The following is a 14812-nucleotide window of genomic DNA, read 5'->3' as shown; positions in this document are numbered from 1 at the left end:
AGTAGGAGGAGAGGACCTCGGCCCTGTGAAGGTTCTGTGCCCCAGTGTAGGGGAATGCCAGGGCCAATTATTGGGAGAGGGTGGGGTGGCAGGCATGGGGAGGGGGAGGCAACAGGGGTTTATTTTTGCTGTTTTTGTTTGTTTCTTTGTTTTTTGGAGGGGAAACTGGGAAAGGATAAATTTACATGTAAATAAAGAAAATATCTAATAAAAAGAAAGAAAGGCAACTTATATATTCTATTACACAAATATCCTGAAGAAAAAAATTACATCACAGCATCATATCAATCCATGTGAAAAAGCATTAGACAGAATCCAATGCCCATGATTCATAACTAAGAAGAAAACAAAATTCTAAATAAAGTAGGGAAGGAGAAAGTTTAGTAATGGCTGATGTCATAGTCAATGGTGACCACAGCTGTCCTCCTGAGATCAGGAACAAGGATGGCCCTCACCACGGCTTTGTGGACCTTGAGTCCTGAAGAGCGCAATAGGACAAGAAAATGAAATAAAAGGTATGCAGATAGACTGAGAACGAAGAGACAAACTGTCTTTATTTGCAGATGATACACTGAAACTTTGAAAGAAATTTTTTTGTTTTAAAAATCCTGGGCCTGAGAAGCCCTTATAGCAAGGTAAAAGGCTGACTGTTTCCACACATCCGACAGACACATAGGAATTTAAAACACCACACCATCAGTGCAAATTGAAATACATCGCATTACCGTCAGTGCAAATTGAAATACTTAATACAATTTCACTTAAAATCTAATTCTGAACTGAACTCTAGCAAAAAGGTGAAGCATCATCAGGTGACAAAACTATAGACCTACGATAACAGCGTAAAGACAGTTCTGAGAGAGCCACGGGGAGGACCAGTCCTAGAGACTGAGCACCATCGTAATCAAAACATTGATGAGTTATTTCCTGGTGACTGACCAGTCAACACAGCACTAACAGAGTGAGAAGAGGCGCCTAGCGCCCCCTCAGGTGGAGGCAGGTCAGTGGAACAGAACACAGAGCTCAGTCTGACCCACATGGACACTGATTGTTGATGAAAGCCCAAAGGCGACTCAGCAGAGGGCCTTTCCTACATATACTGTAGGAGTCACTGAGCATTCAAGCAAAATACCATGAATCTAGACACAGATCTCACACTGTTTATAAAAATGAACTCACACTAGATCACGGATCTGGCAAAACACAAAACTGTAGGACTGCTTTGGTGACACTGCATTTGTGGGAATGCTTTAGATACAACACCAAACATGGAGCAATTGATAGGCTAGATATCATTAAAATTGTGATTTTTCTGGGCCGGTGAGATAGCTCAGTAGGTAAAGATGCTTGCTGCCCTGGCTGAGAGGCAGCGTTCATCTCCAGAGCCTACACCGTAGAAGACATGGGACTCCAGAAAGTTGTCCTCTGACCTTTACCAATGCACCATGCTTCTCTGTACACAAAACATACAAAGTGAAAAATTCAATATTAAAAAAATTCTGCCCTGATAAAGACAGTGCCAGGAGAATAAAATGGCAAATCTGGGAGAATACTTTCCAACAATACTTTTGATAAAGACATACTCAAAACATAGAAGAAACTCTTAAAACTCAGCAAGGGGCCGGGTGGTGGTGGCACACACCTTTAATCCCAGCACTTGGGAGGCAGAGGCAGGCGGATTTCTGAATTCAAAGCCAGCCTGGTCTACAGAGTGAGTTCCAGGACAGCCAGGGCTACACAGAGAAACCCTGTCTTGGAAAAACAAAAACCAAAAACCAAACCAAAACAAAGAAAAAAAGTCAGCAAGAAAACCTGAATTAAAACATAGCAAGGATCATAAGAAAAACCTCTTAAAGAAGATAATGGATAGCAAAAATGAAAACATTTTCCATATCATATTGTCAGCAGTACCTACGAGAGTGGACATCTAGGACAATGACATCTCCAAATGTCATTTTGATTCATAGGTATATCTGTTGTTGGAGACTTTGTAAACGTGCAGAAGGAACTGTAAAGTATCAAAGCCATCTGCATCTGAACTATTTTAGGCTACCACATGCTAATTTGTATGTAAAATTATGTGTGCATGGTTACAGGTAGCACAGCATTTAAAGAAATCTGGTCTTTGTTACCATAAAGCTTCTCATGTAATAAATAGAATGCACTACATGGAAATATAGTCCTTCCCTCCATGTCTCTGCTTTCTGTGTTTCAGAAAGGATGCACAGGAACATACATTCTCACCATGGCTGGCGGGAACATAAAACCATGCAGCTGCTCTCTGAAGGCAATGTGGCAGTTTCTTACAAAACACTTTTTGCCATATGATCCAGAATGTACCCAAGAGTGTGGGAAACATATGCCCTTACAACTACCTGAAGGATTTTATGGAAATGCCGTACAGAATTGGGGAGGATGGATGAACTAAGATGTCCTTTGGTCAGTGAATGGCTAAATAAAATAGTCAGTGTTAAAGGAAAGATGTCCTTAAGCCATGAAAACACAGAGAGAAAACACAAATGTGTGTTGCAAAGTGAAGCCAGTCTGAACACGAACTAAATGATTCCAATTATGTGGCATTCTAGAAGAGGCAAAATTGTCGTGATCAGTGGAGTGAAGGATGAATCAGAAGGGCAGCGGGGACTGTCATTGTAGGTAAGCTATTTTTTTTTTTTTTTGTTTTTGTTTTTTTGTTTTTTGTTTTTTGAGACAGGGTTTCTCTGTATAGCCCTGGCTGTCCTGGAATTCACTCTGTAGACCAGGCTGGCCTTGAACTCAGAAATCCGCCCGCCTCTGCCTCCCAAGTGCTGGGATTAAAGGCATGTGCCACTACCGCCTGGCTATATAGGTAAACTATACCGTATGTATCTATGCTGGTGGATACACACCTACCAAAGCCATAGAACGAGAAGCAGCAGGAGTGAACCCTGGTGTAAGCTGGTGGACTGGGCTCTAATGTGCTAGTACAGGGGTATCACTGGTACTAAAATGCCACACTAATGACTAAATAAATCAACAACTCTTTGGCAGGATGTCAATATGAATCAAGAGTTATAAAATATTCATACCCTTCCCCTCAGCAGTTTTATTTATGGAAGTTGATGGAAGCAAATAATTTTTACATAAGAATATCCAGAATTCTCCAGATTCATCCATTTCTCTAAGAATTTCATAAGTTCATTGTTTTTAATAGCTGAGTAGTACTCCATTGTGTAAATGTACCACATTTTCTGTATCCATTCCTCTGTTGAGGGACATCTGGGTTCTGAGTGAGGTAACCCAATCAAAAAAGAACATACATGGTATGCACTCACTGATAAGTGGATATTAGCCCAGAAGCTCGGAATACCCAAGATATAATCCACAAACCAAAAGAAACTCAAGATGAAGGAAGACCAAAGTGTGGACACTTTGGTCCTTCTTAGAAGGGGGAACAAAACACCCATGGAAGGAGTTGCAGAGACAAAGTGTGGAGCAGAGACTGAAGGAAGGACAATCCAGAGACTGCCCCACCTGGGGATCCTTTCCATATTCAATCATCAAATCCAGACACCATTGTAGATGCCAGCAAGTGCTGGCTGACAGGAGCCTGATACAGCTGTCTCCTGAGAGGCCTTGCCAGTGCCCAACTAATACAGAAGTGGAGGCTCACAGCCATCCATTGGACTGAGCACAGGGTCTCCAATGAAGGAGCTAGAGAAAGGACCCAAGGAGCTGAAGGGGTTTGCAGCCCCATAGGAGGAACAACAATATGAACTAACTAGTACCCCCAGAGCTCCCAGGGACTAAACCACCAACCAGAGAGTACACATAGCTCCAGCTACATATGTAGCAGAGGATGGCATAGTTGGTCATCAATGGGAGGAGAGGCCCTTGGTCCTGTGAAGATTCTATGCTCCAGTGTAGGGGAATGACAGGGCCAGGAAACAGGAGTGGGTGGAGTGGGTGAGCAGGGGGAGGTGGGAGGGGATAGGATTTTTCGGAGGGGAAACCAGGAAAGGGGATAAGATTTGAAATGTAAATAAAGAAATTATCTAATAAAAAGAAAAAAGAATATCCAGAATTACTGATACTAACACACACATACACACACACATCACATACCTTCCAGATTTCCTACAGTCAAAGAACGATGCCGTGCACCACTCAGTGAACTAAGCCAGATAGCTGGTAAAACTCAACTCCATCTCTTGCTCACCTGCAGACATCTGCCACTCACCCGGTCATACTTTCCTACTGCTCCCACCTCTCAAGTCTGTCCACATCTATCCATTTTCACATGCCTCCTGAATCCAGGCCATCTTTCCTCCATACCTAGACTGCTGCGGGACCCAGTGAGCCATTCCTGTCCTCTAATCCACCCACCATCCCACAGAACGATCCTTTTAGACTAATAATCTGATGTCCTTCTCCCTGCTTGAAAACCTCCAGCTGCTGTCAGGAGGAGGCTCCTCCTTACCGGGACTTTTAATGTCTTATCGGAATGACACCCATCTACTGTTTTGTGCATCTCTGCATCCCTGGGCATGACATCATACTTGAGTGGCCAGTATTTCTTCCTTTTTACGAAGGTTTTATGGGCTAGTCTTCCTCACCCCCCATTACCTTACAAATTGGCACTGAGAAAGACAATCACCATGTCCAGGTGGATGTATCCCTTGGCTCCAGTCCTCAATCTCTAATGACGGGGCTGTCACTCACATTTTCTGCTTCACAGTCATCACAGACTCATTATCCAACTTGAAGCCTACCTCTCTATATCACTTGCTCACCATGCCCTTCCACTGGAAACAGTACAGACATCCCCCCAGTGGTCTGCGCTTTGATTCTCCGGTGTCTCACCATACTGGTTACTATGTCCTATCTACGCTGCCCCCCAAACCTGCCTCAAATCATGCCCTTTGCTTCATCCCCTCATCTTCAGCCTACTTCAGAACATCGTGTTCTGCTTTTGCTATTTCAGCAGCCTCCTGAGCGGTTTCCTCCCTTCTTCCATGCTTGGCACAACCTCCCCAGTTTGCTTCAGTATTGGGTTTTGAATCTGAGTGATGCCTTTTGGGGTATTTCTAGGCATATCACTCAACCTTTCTAATTCTTGTCTTCCTTATCTCTAAGCTGGAAACAATACATTACACGGTGGTATTAATGATTAAGAGAGATGATCTCGATAGAGGGAAAGATTGAGGTACTCCAACACACTGTGTGTGGGAGTATAAATTGTCAGACAAAGTTTAAGAGACACAGCTGTGATGTATTCTTAGTACCATGTCATTATTGTCTCATGTGAAGTAACAGAACAGGTTAAGTACATCTTTTAAATTTCAGGAAAAAGTCAGAAGGTGCTTTGAGTGGATGGTGTTATACAAAGCCATCCGGCTCCGTGTGGTGATCAGTTCCAGGCAGCATCAATATGGCACAGGTGCCCAAATGCTTAGTCAAACACCAACAAGATGCTTCAAGACTGTATTTATAGGTACAGTGAACATTGTCAGCTTTAAGTAAAGGAGATTACTGTCAATCATATGAATGAACCTCAGCCAATCAGTTGACCTGAAGAGCAAACACACTGTAATTTCCCAGAAGAAAGTGGCAGAGAAATCCTGTCCACATTTCCAGCCTTTCTAGATTATCCTGGGGATTTCAGGCTTACTAGTGCCCAAACCAGTTCCTTAAAAAAGTTTCCTCTTTCTTTCCCTCCCTCTTCCCCCCCCACTCTATCTCTCCCTCTTTCCCCTCCTCTTCCCTTTCTCCCTCCCCCTCCCTCCTTTGTTCCACATTCTATTTGTGGCAATTGTGCATGTTCTACTTTCTTTGGAGAACTCTGAAGGACACATGTGCAGGGGACTCTCTAATAACAAAGTAGAATAACAACTGAGAGAACACCTTTAAAGGTCTTCAGCAAAGAATTTAGAGTGTGAAGTAAATAAAAGGCCTAGCGGGGGCTGGGGGCTGGGGAGATGACTTAGCCATTGCCTCTTGCAGAAGACCTAAGTTTGGTCCTAGAGCCCATGTCAGGTGGCTTGCAAACTGCTTGTAACTCCAACTCCAGGGGACCTGACACCTCTGGCTTCTGATGGCACCCACACATTTGAGCGTGCATACTCACAGACATACGTGCACATAGTTAAAAAAGTAAAAGTACATATTTTTTAAAAAGTACTAATCAATTTAGAAGCATAAGTTCTAAATAAACTAATAAAGATAAAGAGACATCACCGGGAAAGGGAACCTGAGGTATGATGCAATGTGAGCAACCCATAGCTACGAGCTGCTTGCAGTTAGCAGCAGGGACTGGGGTCCAGCACACACCACCTGGGTTTCTAATAAGATCTCTGCTAAACATCTGCGCTGACCAAGCGTTTATCCTTGGCAAATGACGGCCAGGCATGTTCAGAGCTGCTACAGCTCTCAGTGCTTATAAAGAGCATTGGGTCGAGCGCAGCTTTAGTGGCCAGTCCACTGCCCCTTACCCGTGAGAAATGACTGATGGCGGCGGCGTAGAGACCCAGGGCTTGCTCCACACCTGCTAGTTCCCTTAGTACTTGTACACACTCAAAACTTTTTTCATCTTTGGTGATCTCAGTATATTCCAAAGCCTTTTGATAATACGGGAAAGCTTCCTTTGATCTTTTCTGACCTTGATACAACCTAGATTAAAAAAAAAAAAAGGCAAAAAACCAAAATCAGTTAACCGATTGACTGAGGTTCACTCATATGATTGACAGTAATCTTTACTTAAAGCTGGCAATGTTTTGTTTTGGTTTGTTTGTTTTGGTTTTTCAAGAGCTGACAATGTTAACTGTCCCCTATAGAACACAGCTTTGCAACATTTTTATTTTTAAATGAGTTAAAATTGAAAATCTAGTCTCTCCAACCCTGGTGCTCAGGCTTGTTTCCTTGCAAACTAAGCTTTTCCTCCAAAAGGAAGCAGGCCATGATGGTCAGGAGGACAGATTCTGGAGCAACCAGCACAAGCTTAAATACTGGCTTTGCATTGATCAGATTCATGACTTTCAATTTTTCAGTCACCTCTAAACAGATTAATGACCTATAAATTAAGAGTAATAACAGTACCTGCTTCGCTGGGTCATTATAAATAATAAATTAATTCATATTCACGAACATACCTAGTACGTCTCTTGGCATATAGTAAGAGCTATGCAAGTGTTTTAGTTTAACAAAGTATATTGCTTTAGTGATGACGATCATAAAGGATGCTGGGATTTTGATGACTCATCTGTTTAGAAATTGTCCAATATGGTGCCAGCCATGGTGGTGCACACCTTTAATCCCAGTGCTAGGGAAACAGAGGCAAGAGGGTCTCTGCGAGTTCAAAGTCAACCTGGTTTACATGGTGAGTTTCAGGACAGCCAGGGCTCTGTAGAGACCTTGTCTCAAGATCCCAGAAAAAAAATTGTCCAGTCTGGGTGGAGAGATGGCTCAGTGGGAAGGACACTTGCTGTGCAAGCGTGAAGACTTGAGCCCTGAGCTTGGATTCCAGCAGCCAAGTAAAAAGCAGATACTGCTGTGTGCACCTGGGGCCAAGAGCTAAGATGCAGAGACACAAGATTACTGGGGACCTTGTGTCACGGGAGGGTAATACAGCAGTGTCCCAAATTCTCCTCCTCCACACACACGGGGGAAGGGGGGAGCAAAGCAGGGAGAAAGGGAGAGAGAGAGAGAGAGAAAGAGAGAGAGAGAGAGAGAGAGAGAGAGAGAGAGAGAGAGAGAGAGAGAGAGAAAGAGTGATCTATCCAGTATTGATGATGATGTGGAATATTCTTATTAACTTTGGGGAGATTATAATTGAATAAAAGCTCCACACTAACAAGAGTATGCACAAAATGGATGGACATAAATACTAATCCTGCTGTTATCATAGAAATTTATCTTGAGGAGATACTCATGCCTGACAGCGAGAAACACACAAGAATGTTTGCCTTAGTATTGCTATGATGATGATGGTGACGGTGGTGGTGGTGGTGGTGGTGAGGGTGGTGGTGGTGGTGGTGGTGGTGGTGGTGCACTTCAAGCTCAGCATCAGGGAACTGTCCACAGAGAGCACAGAGAGAGTATTTATACTGTACAATGCCAAAGAGCCACTCAAGTTAATGCTGAACTTTATCAATAACCCAGACACACACGCAATTTATGGTCTTTAGTGAAACATACACACAGTTTATGTTCTTTAGTAGGTTTTAAAGCTATTTTGTCCATCAACTCCTGCATGTGAAGTCTTTATAGCTAATCTACATGGGCACAAAGGCACAGAGAGAGATGTCACAAGAGACGCCACCAACGTGTTAGCGATCCCTGAGCAATTGAATTGTGAGTGGCTTACTATTCTTGTTTATGATTTTCTAAGTTTCCCATAGTTTCTTCTATATGATGTGTGTATATGCATACATATACACATACATATATATAATATACATATGTATACATATATATAATGCTAGCATAACATTAGAAATAAAAAGTCTTAGCTTCTTAGGAAAATAACTTCTCATATTTAAAAAATTGCTATAGATGTCATAGGAAGCAGAATAATTGACATTTACAATATCAGTCTTCAAAGTATGAAGACTATTAAATATGTTCCTCTGGCAGGATAATCTTAGGTCCGAAATTCTTAATGAAGAACAGCCATCCTCCCACACCACCCAGCTTCTTTAAGACAGAAGCTGCTCCAGCTGCCATGGCCACAGGTCCACAGACACCACAAGCAGGCCTTCTTCTTTCAGCCACTGGGCAGTGTTCACTTCTATGTGTGTTCTACAAAGGTTAACCGATAGGAAGAAAGACATTCTTCAGATCTGTTGTCTCAATGGTAAGATAAGGGGGTGGGGTTTAGGGAGCGATGGCTCACTGGTTAAGGTCATTTGCTGCTCTCTCAGAGGATCAGTTTCCAGCACCCACCCACATTGGGTGATTCACAGTTCAGTTCAGTTCTGGGAGATCTGACAGCCTCTTTTGGCCTAGGAGGGCACTGGTATGTGTGTGCATGTGTGAGAGTGTGTGTGTGTGTGTGTGTGTGTGTGTGTGTGTGTGTGTGCGTGTGTACATGTAAACATACACTAGATAGTAATATTTAAAAATCTGGACTGAGCAGGGCGGGAGATAGTGGTGCACGCCTTTAATCCCAGCACTTGGGAGGCAGAGGCAAGTGGATTTCTGAGTTCGAGGCCAGCCTGGTCTACAGAGTGAGTTCCAGGACAGCCAGGGATACTCAGAGAAACCCTGTCTCGAAAAACCAAAAAAAATCTGGACTGAATAACTTGTGAGCTTGGATACTGTCTATAATTGGTAAAAGGACCAAACACAGAAAGGGGTCAATGATAGAAACATGGTTGGATCAAGCAAGGAAGAGCTCGGGGCAACTCTGATTTGGGGAGTAGAAAGATTAACAGGCAACCCAATATAGCTTGACCTTTGCACTCCTGACAAGCTGGAAATATATATGTAATCATTATCTTTCCATACCTTTCCTTACTTTTGCAGAGAAACCCCACAGAGATCCTTGGCAATGGAAAAATGAGGGCCAGCAAACTGCAGAGGGAGGATCAAATCTGCTCACTTGTAAAGAAAATTATTGGGATAACAGCTTTGGGATAACAATGGTAAATCTGAATAGCTGTCATAGTGATCCTGTAACCCATAAAGCCTAAAATATTTACATCTTTACAGGCTAAATTTGTTTGATTTCTCATTTAAAATCTAGAAAAACATACACGCTTTCTAGATTCATTTCTATGCAATTTGCCTAAAGAATTCAGGAAAGGTCATTGATACCTGAACAAAGGAGAAAGAATTCATGGCCATTTTCCTTTCTTACAGTCAGAAACCACTGAGTCTGGCAAGGAAGGAAAGTGTGCATCCTCCGCTTCTGAGATTACTGTGAAAATCAGAGGAGCAGAGCCGAGACCTGCAGGCGTCCAGGGGAGTACATCTGAGCAAACACTTGCAAAGGAAGCGAGGTATGTCCTTATTAACCCGGCCAGCACTTCTTCCTTCCCAAGACAGATTTGTAATGATGCCGACCACAGTCAAATTGCAGTGACCCACCATCAGCACATCACCTGAATTTAGAAAAAGCCATGACACTTTCCAGCATCCAGAGACTTTCCCTTAGGGAAAATGGTATGGAAGAGTATCAGCTGAGGGCAGAGCATCCGTATGAGCTCTGTGTTAGGAGCAGAATGTGCACACTTAGCTGGAGTACCCACATGTACAGAGCGTGAGCAAGAATGGACTTCTGAGACTTCCTCATCTGAACCTGTCCAGTCAGGTTGTGGGGAGCATGGGCTACTCCCCTGAATCCTGCACACACACACACACACACACACACACACACACACAACTGGATCCTTTGCTCTCTCTCCCTGCTACCCACATGCCAAAGGCAACAGCCTCAGGTTGTCTTTGTGAAGAAATGGGCTCAGCTCCAGATCTCTTCTCATCACAAACAAGAGAGAATCAGCAAGATGGGAAAGATCAGTTCAAAGTGATTGAAAACAGCATGTGAATGAGCCAGGAGAGTCTTACAAATCTAACTGAACTAAAAGATCAGAACATTATTGTAAGAATAATATGTGCTCGTCATCAAAAGAAAGAAATTATGGGTCAACATAATTTTAAATTATGTGAAACAAGAGCCCTCAAGCCACGTATACAAAAGCTCCACTCCACATAAATTATAAGTCGACATTTGTGGACCACGATTTTGATATGTTCGAGAGAAAACATAAGGAACAGTAGTGACTTTGAACCTTCAGGGAGGGAAGCACTTCTATGAGCTACAAGTTAGAACAGAAAAGGCAGGTGAACTGGTCACAGTAAAAACTAAAACTCCTAGCACTGGGGGGTGCAGCTCAGTGGTTATCGCTTGTCCAGCACTCCAGAGGCCCTCGGTTTGACTCCCAGCCGCTCCTCACACAAGTAATAGTAAAACAATGCCAAGTACAGCTGCTGGGCCCAAGGACAGCATACAGTTGGTGGGAAAGGGTAAACTGCAGAGTGTATAATGCCAGGAACCAGTAAAGGAGAGTGCCGGAGACATGGAGAATGTCTGCAGAATTACTGAATGCAGACAGCTCCATAGAAGGAGGTGACCAAGCCAGGCATGATGGCACACACCCTTAAGTCCAACACCTGGGAGGCAGAGACAAGTGGATCTCCATGAGTTCAGCCTGGCCTTCATAGCAATTTTCAGGTCAGCTAAGGCAACAGAGCAAAACTCTGTCTCAAAAAAAAAAAAAAAATGGTGAATGGACAATTCAGAAAATAGAAATTCTAAATGTTTAAGAAACATGAAAGATAATCACAGAAACTATGAGATGACTGTGCACTCACATGAACAGCAAGGATAAGCAGCCAGACAACATCAAATGTTGGCAGAGGAGTGCAGGAAGATGAACTCATAACCTGCCAATGGGGACAGAAGCAGGTGGAAAGTGTCCGGGAAACTCGCTAAGGCTGAGGGTGTGGATGCTTGGCACCAAGGGAACTGTCCTCCCAGGCATGTGTGCCCGAACACACGACGATGATCATGTAAGTAGTGTTCACAGTAGAGAAGCTGGGAACAAGTCACGTGTCCACTCTCACAAGCATAGGTCTAAACCAGGCAAAAATTGAAGGAAAATCACCCAAAATGAAGAGATTGGAACAACCGAAGGGGAGACATCTCAAAAATGTACGGGGAATGCTGCGGGGGCGGGGAGCTAGCTACAGAATGAAATTTAAACACAGAGTTTAAAATAGAAAAGGATATATATGGCTATAGACATATGAAAAAATGCTCAGCTTACTATGGTAATTGCCTATTACATGGGGAAGAAAACAGGACAGAGGAAATGCTAACAGGTTTCCATTTGTAAGAATTTTTCTATTTTGTAAGCTTGGTCACAAGCACATGAGAATTTGGATAACATTAGCTACAGTTTCATGTACTTTAAAGACTTTATTAAAGAAACAAGGACAACACTGTTGGACAGTGTATCATAGAAGGAAGCATTTACTGTCACCCTCCGATGCTGAAGGTGTCTGCTGTTACACAGGGTCTTGCCACTTAACAGCGGCAGTAATGGGCTACCACACTGGTATAAGACACAGAGCCTTCTGAAAAAGGCAAAACAGAAGACACATTCCCTCTAGAGTCACAACATAGTTAATGGAAAAGGAACCCGAAGTGTATTATATCAAGGACCAACTAAATTATACTCTTTCCTCCATGTCCGACTCACTTAAGCATCTTCAGCCTCTGTTTCCTCCCCAGCAGCCTGTTGGGCAGCAGCATTTGCTCCTATCCCTTCCTTTCTGCCGTGGGCAATGTTTGGAGATTTACCATCTAGTGTGCCTGTGGTGCATTTGGTAGCTTGAGGAAACACAAAACAGATGAGAAGACAGAGAATTCTGAACAGCAGAATGTGACAGTATGCTTGGCGGGTTTACAACTTTGGTGAGAATGCTGCCTGTCCATCGGTAAATGGGAAGGACTGTGCGGGAACACAGCTGAGGATAACACTCCGATGAGAACCGAACCTCCAAAGAGGACAGGTGGGGTTTCCAAGAGTCAGCATTTGAAAAGACGTATATCAGTGTCTCTCTCCACACATGGCGAAGCTGTGACATTAGTGAATTCTTCTCCACACTGTGCTCAGCAGCCTGGGCACTGATTTGAAAGAGCAGGCTTTAGACTGGGAGTGGTGGTGTACACATGTAACTCAGGAGGTGGAAGAGGCAGGAGGATCTCTGTGAGTTCCCAGTCAGCCTGGTCTACCTAGTGGTTTCCAGAATTTCAGCCAGGAGGAGGAGGAGGAAGAGGAGGAGGAGAAGGAGAAAAGAAGATGATGATGGAGGAGAAAGGAGGAGGAGGAAGAGGAAGGGAAGTAAAAGAAAAGAGAAAGAAATAAGGGGAAAGGAGGGAGGGGAGGGAGAGAGGATGAATGAATGAATGAATGAATGAATGAATGAATGAATGAATGAATGAATGAATGTGCAAGCTTTGGTGCAGGCTCTGTCTGGCTACTTACTTCCCCTTGGTGTTTTTCAGCCTTAGCTCCTTTATTTGCCAATGGGAATGTAAGAGAATATACCTTGCAGTAAGGACTGAGGATGAATAAATAATTCAGGAGCCTGCTGCCACAGACAGTGATCAGTGATGGGCAGCTAATGTGGCGTTTATTGCCCTCCCCTTCCCTCCCCTTCCCATTCCCCAGCAGCTTTAACCTGGTGCTCATTGAGTCCTCAGAGCTGTCCTGAGCTCCTATCCTTTGTATGCTAGGGAGAGAGGAGAGTGACCTCGCAGGAAGCAGGGGATTGCCCACACTCTCCCTGTGGGGTGGTCCGAATGAACCCCGACTTGAACCGAGGGAGCTGACTCACAGCCCACAGTGTCCATCACACCATGCCACGATGCTTGGAAACACTTGGCAGGCGGTCCTCCTCATGCTCGAGGCAAAAAAGTGTTTGCTCATTCCTGGGCTAGTGCAGCACAGCTGGGTGAGGCCAGGTGCTCATGGGGCAAGCTGGGGAAGACTCCAAACATAATGTCACATGGTCACAGAGAAAGCTGGGGACAGATCATATGCTGTGGAGCAGCAACAGACCATCAGTTTATCACCACCAGCAATGGAACCTTGTTATCGTGCATGCGTGCGTGCATGCACGCATGCACGAGCATGCAACTGTATATGTAAAAACAACTAGCCACCTCTGGGTCTTTGTGCAAGTTCCCAGGACAGAACACAAGGATGAGGAGTGGGGGAGAGTTTTCCTGTCTTTGCTGGTGACAATTTAACAGAGACAACGCAGGAACACTTTGACACTCAGCGAAGATAGTAAGTTGTTACTGAATTCAGTGGTACTGTGGCAGAGCAGGGGATGGGACATGGGGGCGGGGGTGGGGTGGGGGGGAGAATCTCCAGGCCTCCTGCGGTGGTGGAAGCCTGAGCATGAGTCACTTTGCAGCCCTTGCTATGTGTGTCAGGCCAGCCTGGTGGGCACCATAAAAGGAGAAGCAGGAGAGGACACACTAAAAGATGTCCTTTTAAAAGGGGCAGAAATTCAAAGGCTGCCTGAGACCTTCGCCTGGCCTTCCATCCCCAAAGACTCATGAAGGAAAGAAAATGCCACACAGTTCAAGTGTAACTACAGACATATCCAAAACCAAGGCCTTTTTTTTTTTTTGTAAAGCAAGACAGTTTGAATAAAATACTCCTATTTCTACGAAAACAGAAAGCAAAGAGATAAAATGAAAACCATGCATCCTAAACCTGTGAGTTCTATATAAAATGTCAGGGAGAATCATCAGAATGGCAGAACGTGGCAACACTGGAAATAACTCTACTGTGCCCAAAAGTATCTCCAGAGAGGTTAACTGGAACTTTAAATTCCTGCTGGTTATCTGACACAGATGTGGACAAAGTTCGCCCCCTGCTGTCAAGGCTTGGTATTGCGATTTGGCAAGCACTCTGAAGGTGGTGCCAGAATCTGGCACAGGCTATGTGAGTGTTTTGTAGCAACAGAGCTCAACACTAAGAACTGACACATCGGTCAGGTGTCAACAGATGCAAGCAGATCTGTATGCCTCCTGCGCAATGGGATAGAAAAGCATCTTATTCTGAGCAGGAAAAGATTCTGTGTGGGTTAGCCCTCCCGGTTACCAAAATACGGCCCTTTCCCCTTCAGTTCTATCATTAGAACCAGGCAGTTTGAATATTTGGGGTCTGGTTTCTTCAACTGAATTCTGTGTTTGTGACGGTCAGACATGATGTTATGTAATAAGCAGCTTCACAGTCGCCCTTTTATATGA

At 44.0% G+C, this 14812-nt stretch overlaps 1 protein-coding gene across 9 annotated transcripts in view; it reads right to left on the bottom strand.

The window, feature by feature from the left end:
- The window catches only part of Ttc23 (tetratricopeptide repeat domain 23), a 93440-nt gene that overhangs the window by 56113 nt on the left and 22515 nt on the right, over positions 1 to 14812 (bottom strand). For 8 of the 9 annotated variants that reach the window (XM_031386965.1, XM_031386964.1, XM_031386967.1 and 5 more), the window contains one exon: positions 6471 to 6648. The exons of the other annotated variant lie outside the window; for it this stretch is intronic. In XM_031386965.1, coding sequence (XP_031242825.1) covers positions 6471 to 6648 — 178 coding nt within the window. The remainder of the gene's footprint in view (positions 1 to 6470; positions 6649 to 14812) is intronic. 9 annotated transcript variants of the gene reach the window in all.

This window comes from Mastomys coucha, unplaced genomic scaffold, assembly GCF_008632895.1.
Source record: "Mastomys coucha isolate ucsf_1 unplaced genomic scaffold, UCSF_Mcou_1 pScaffold21, whole genome shotgun sequence".
NCBI lineage: Eukaryota > Metazoa > Chordata > Mammalia > Rodentia > Muridae > Mastomys > Mastomys coucha.
This window is presented reverse-complemented; position numbering and strand designations above follow the sequence as displayed.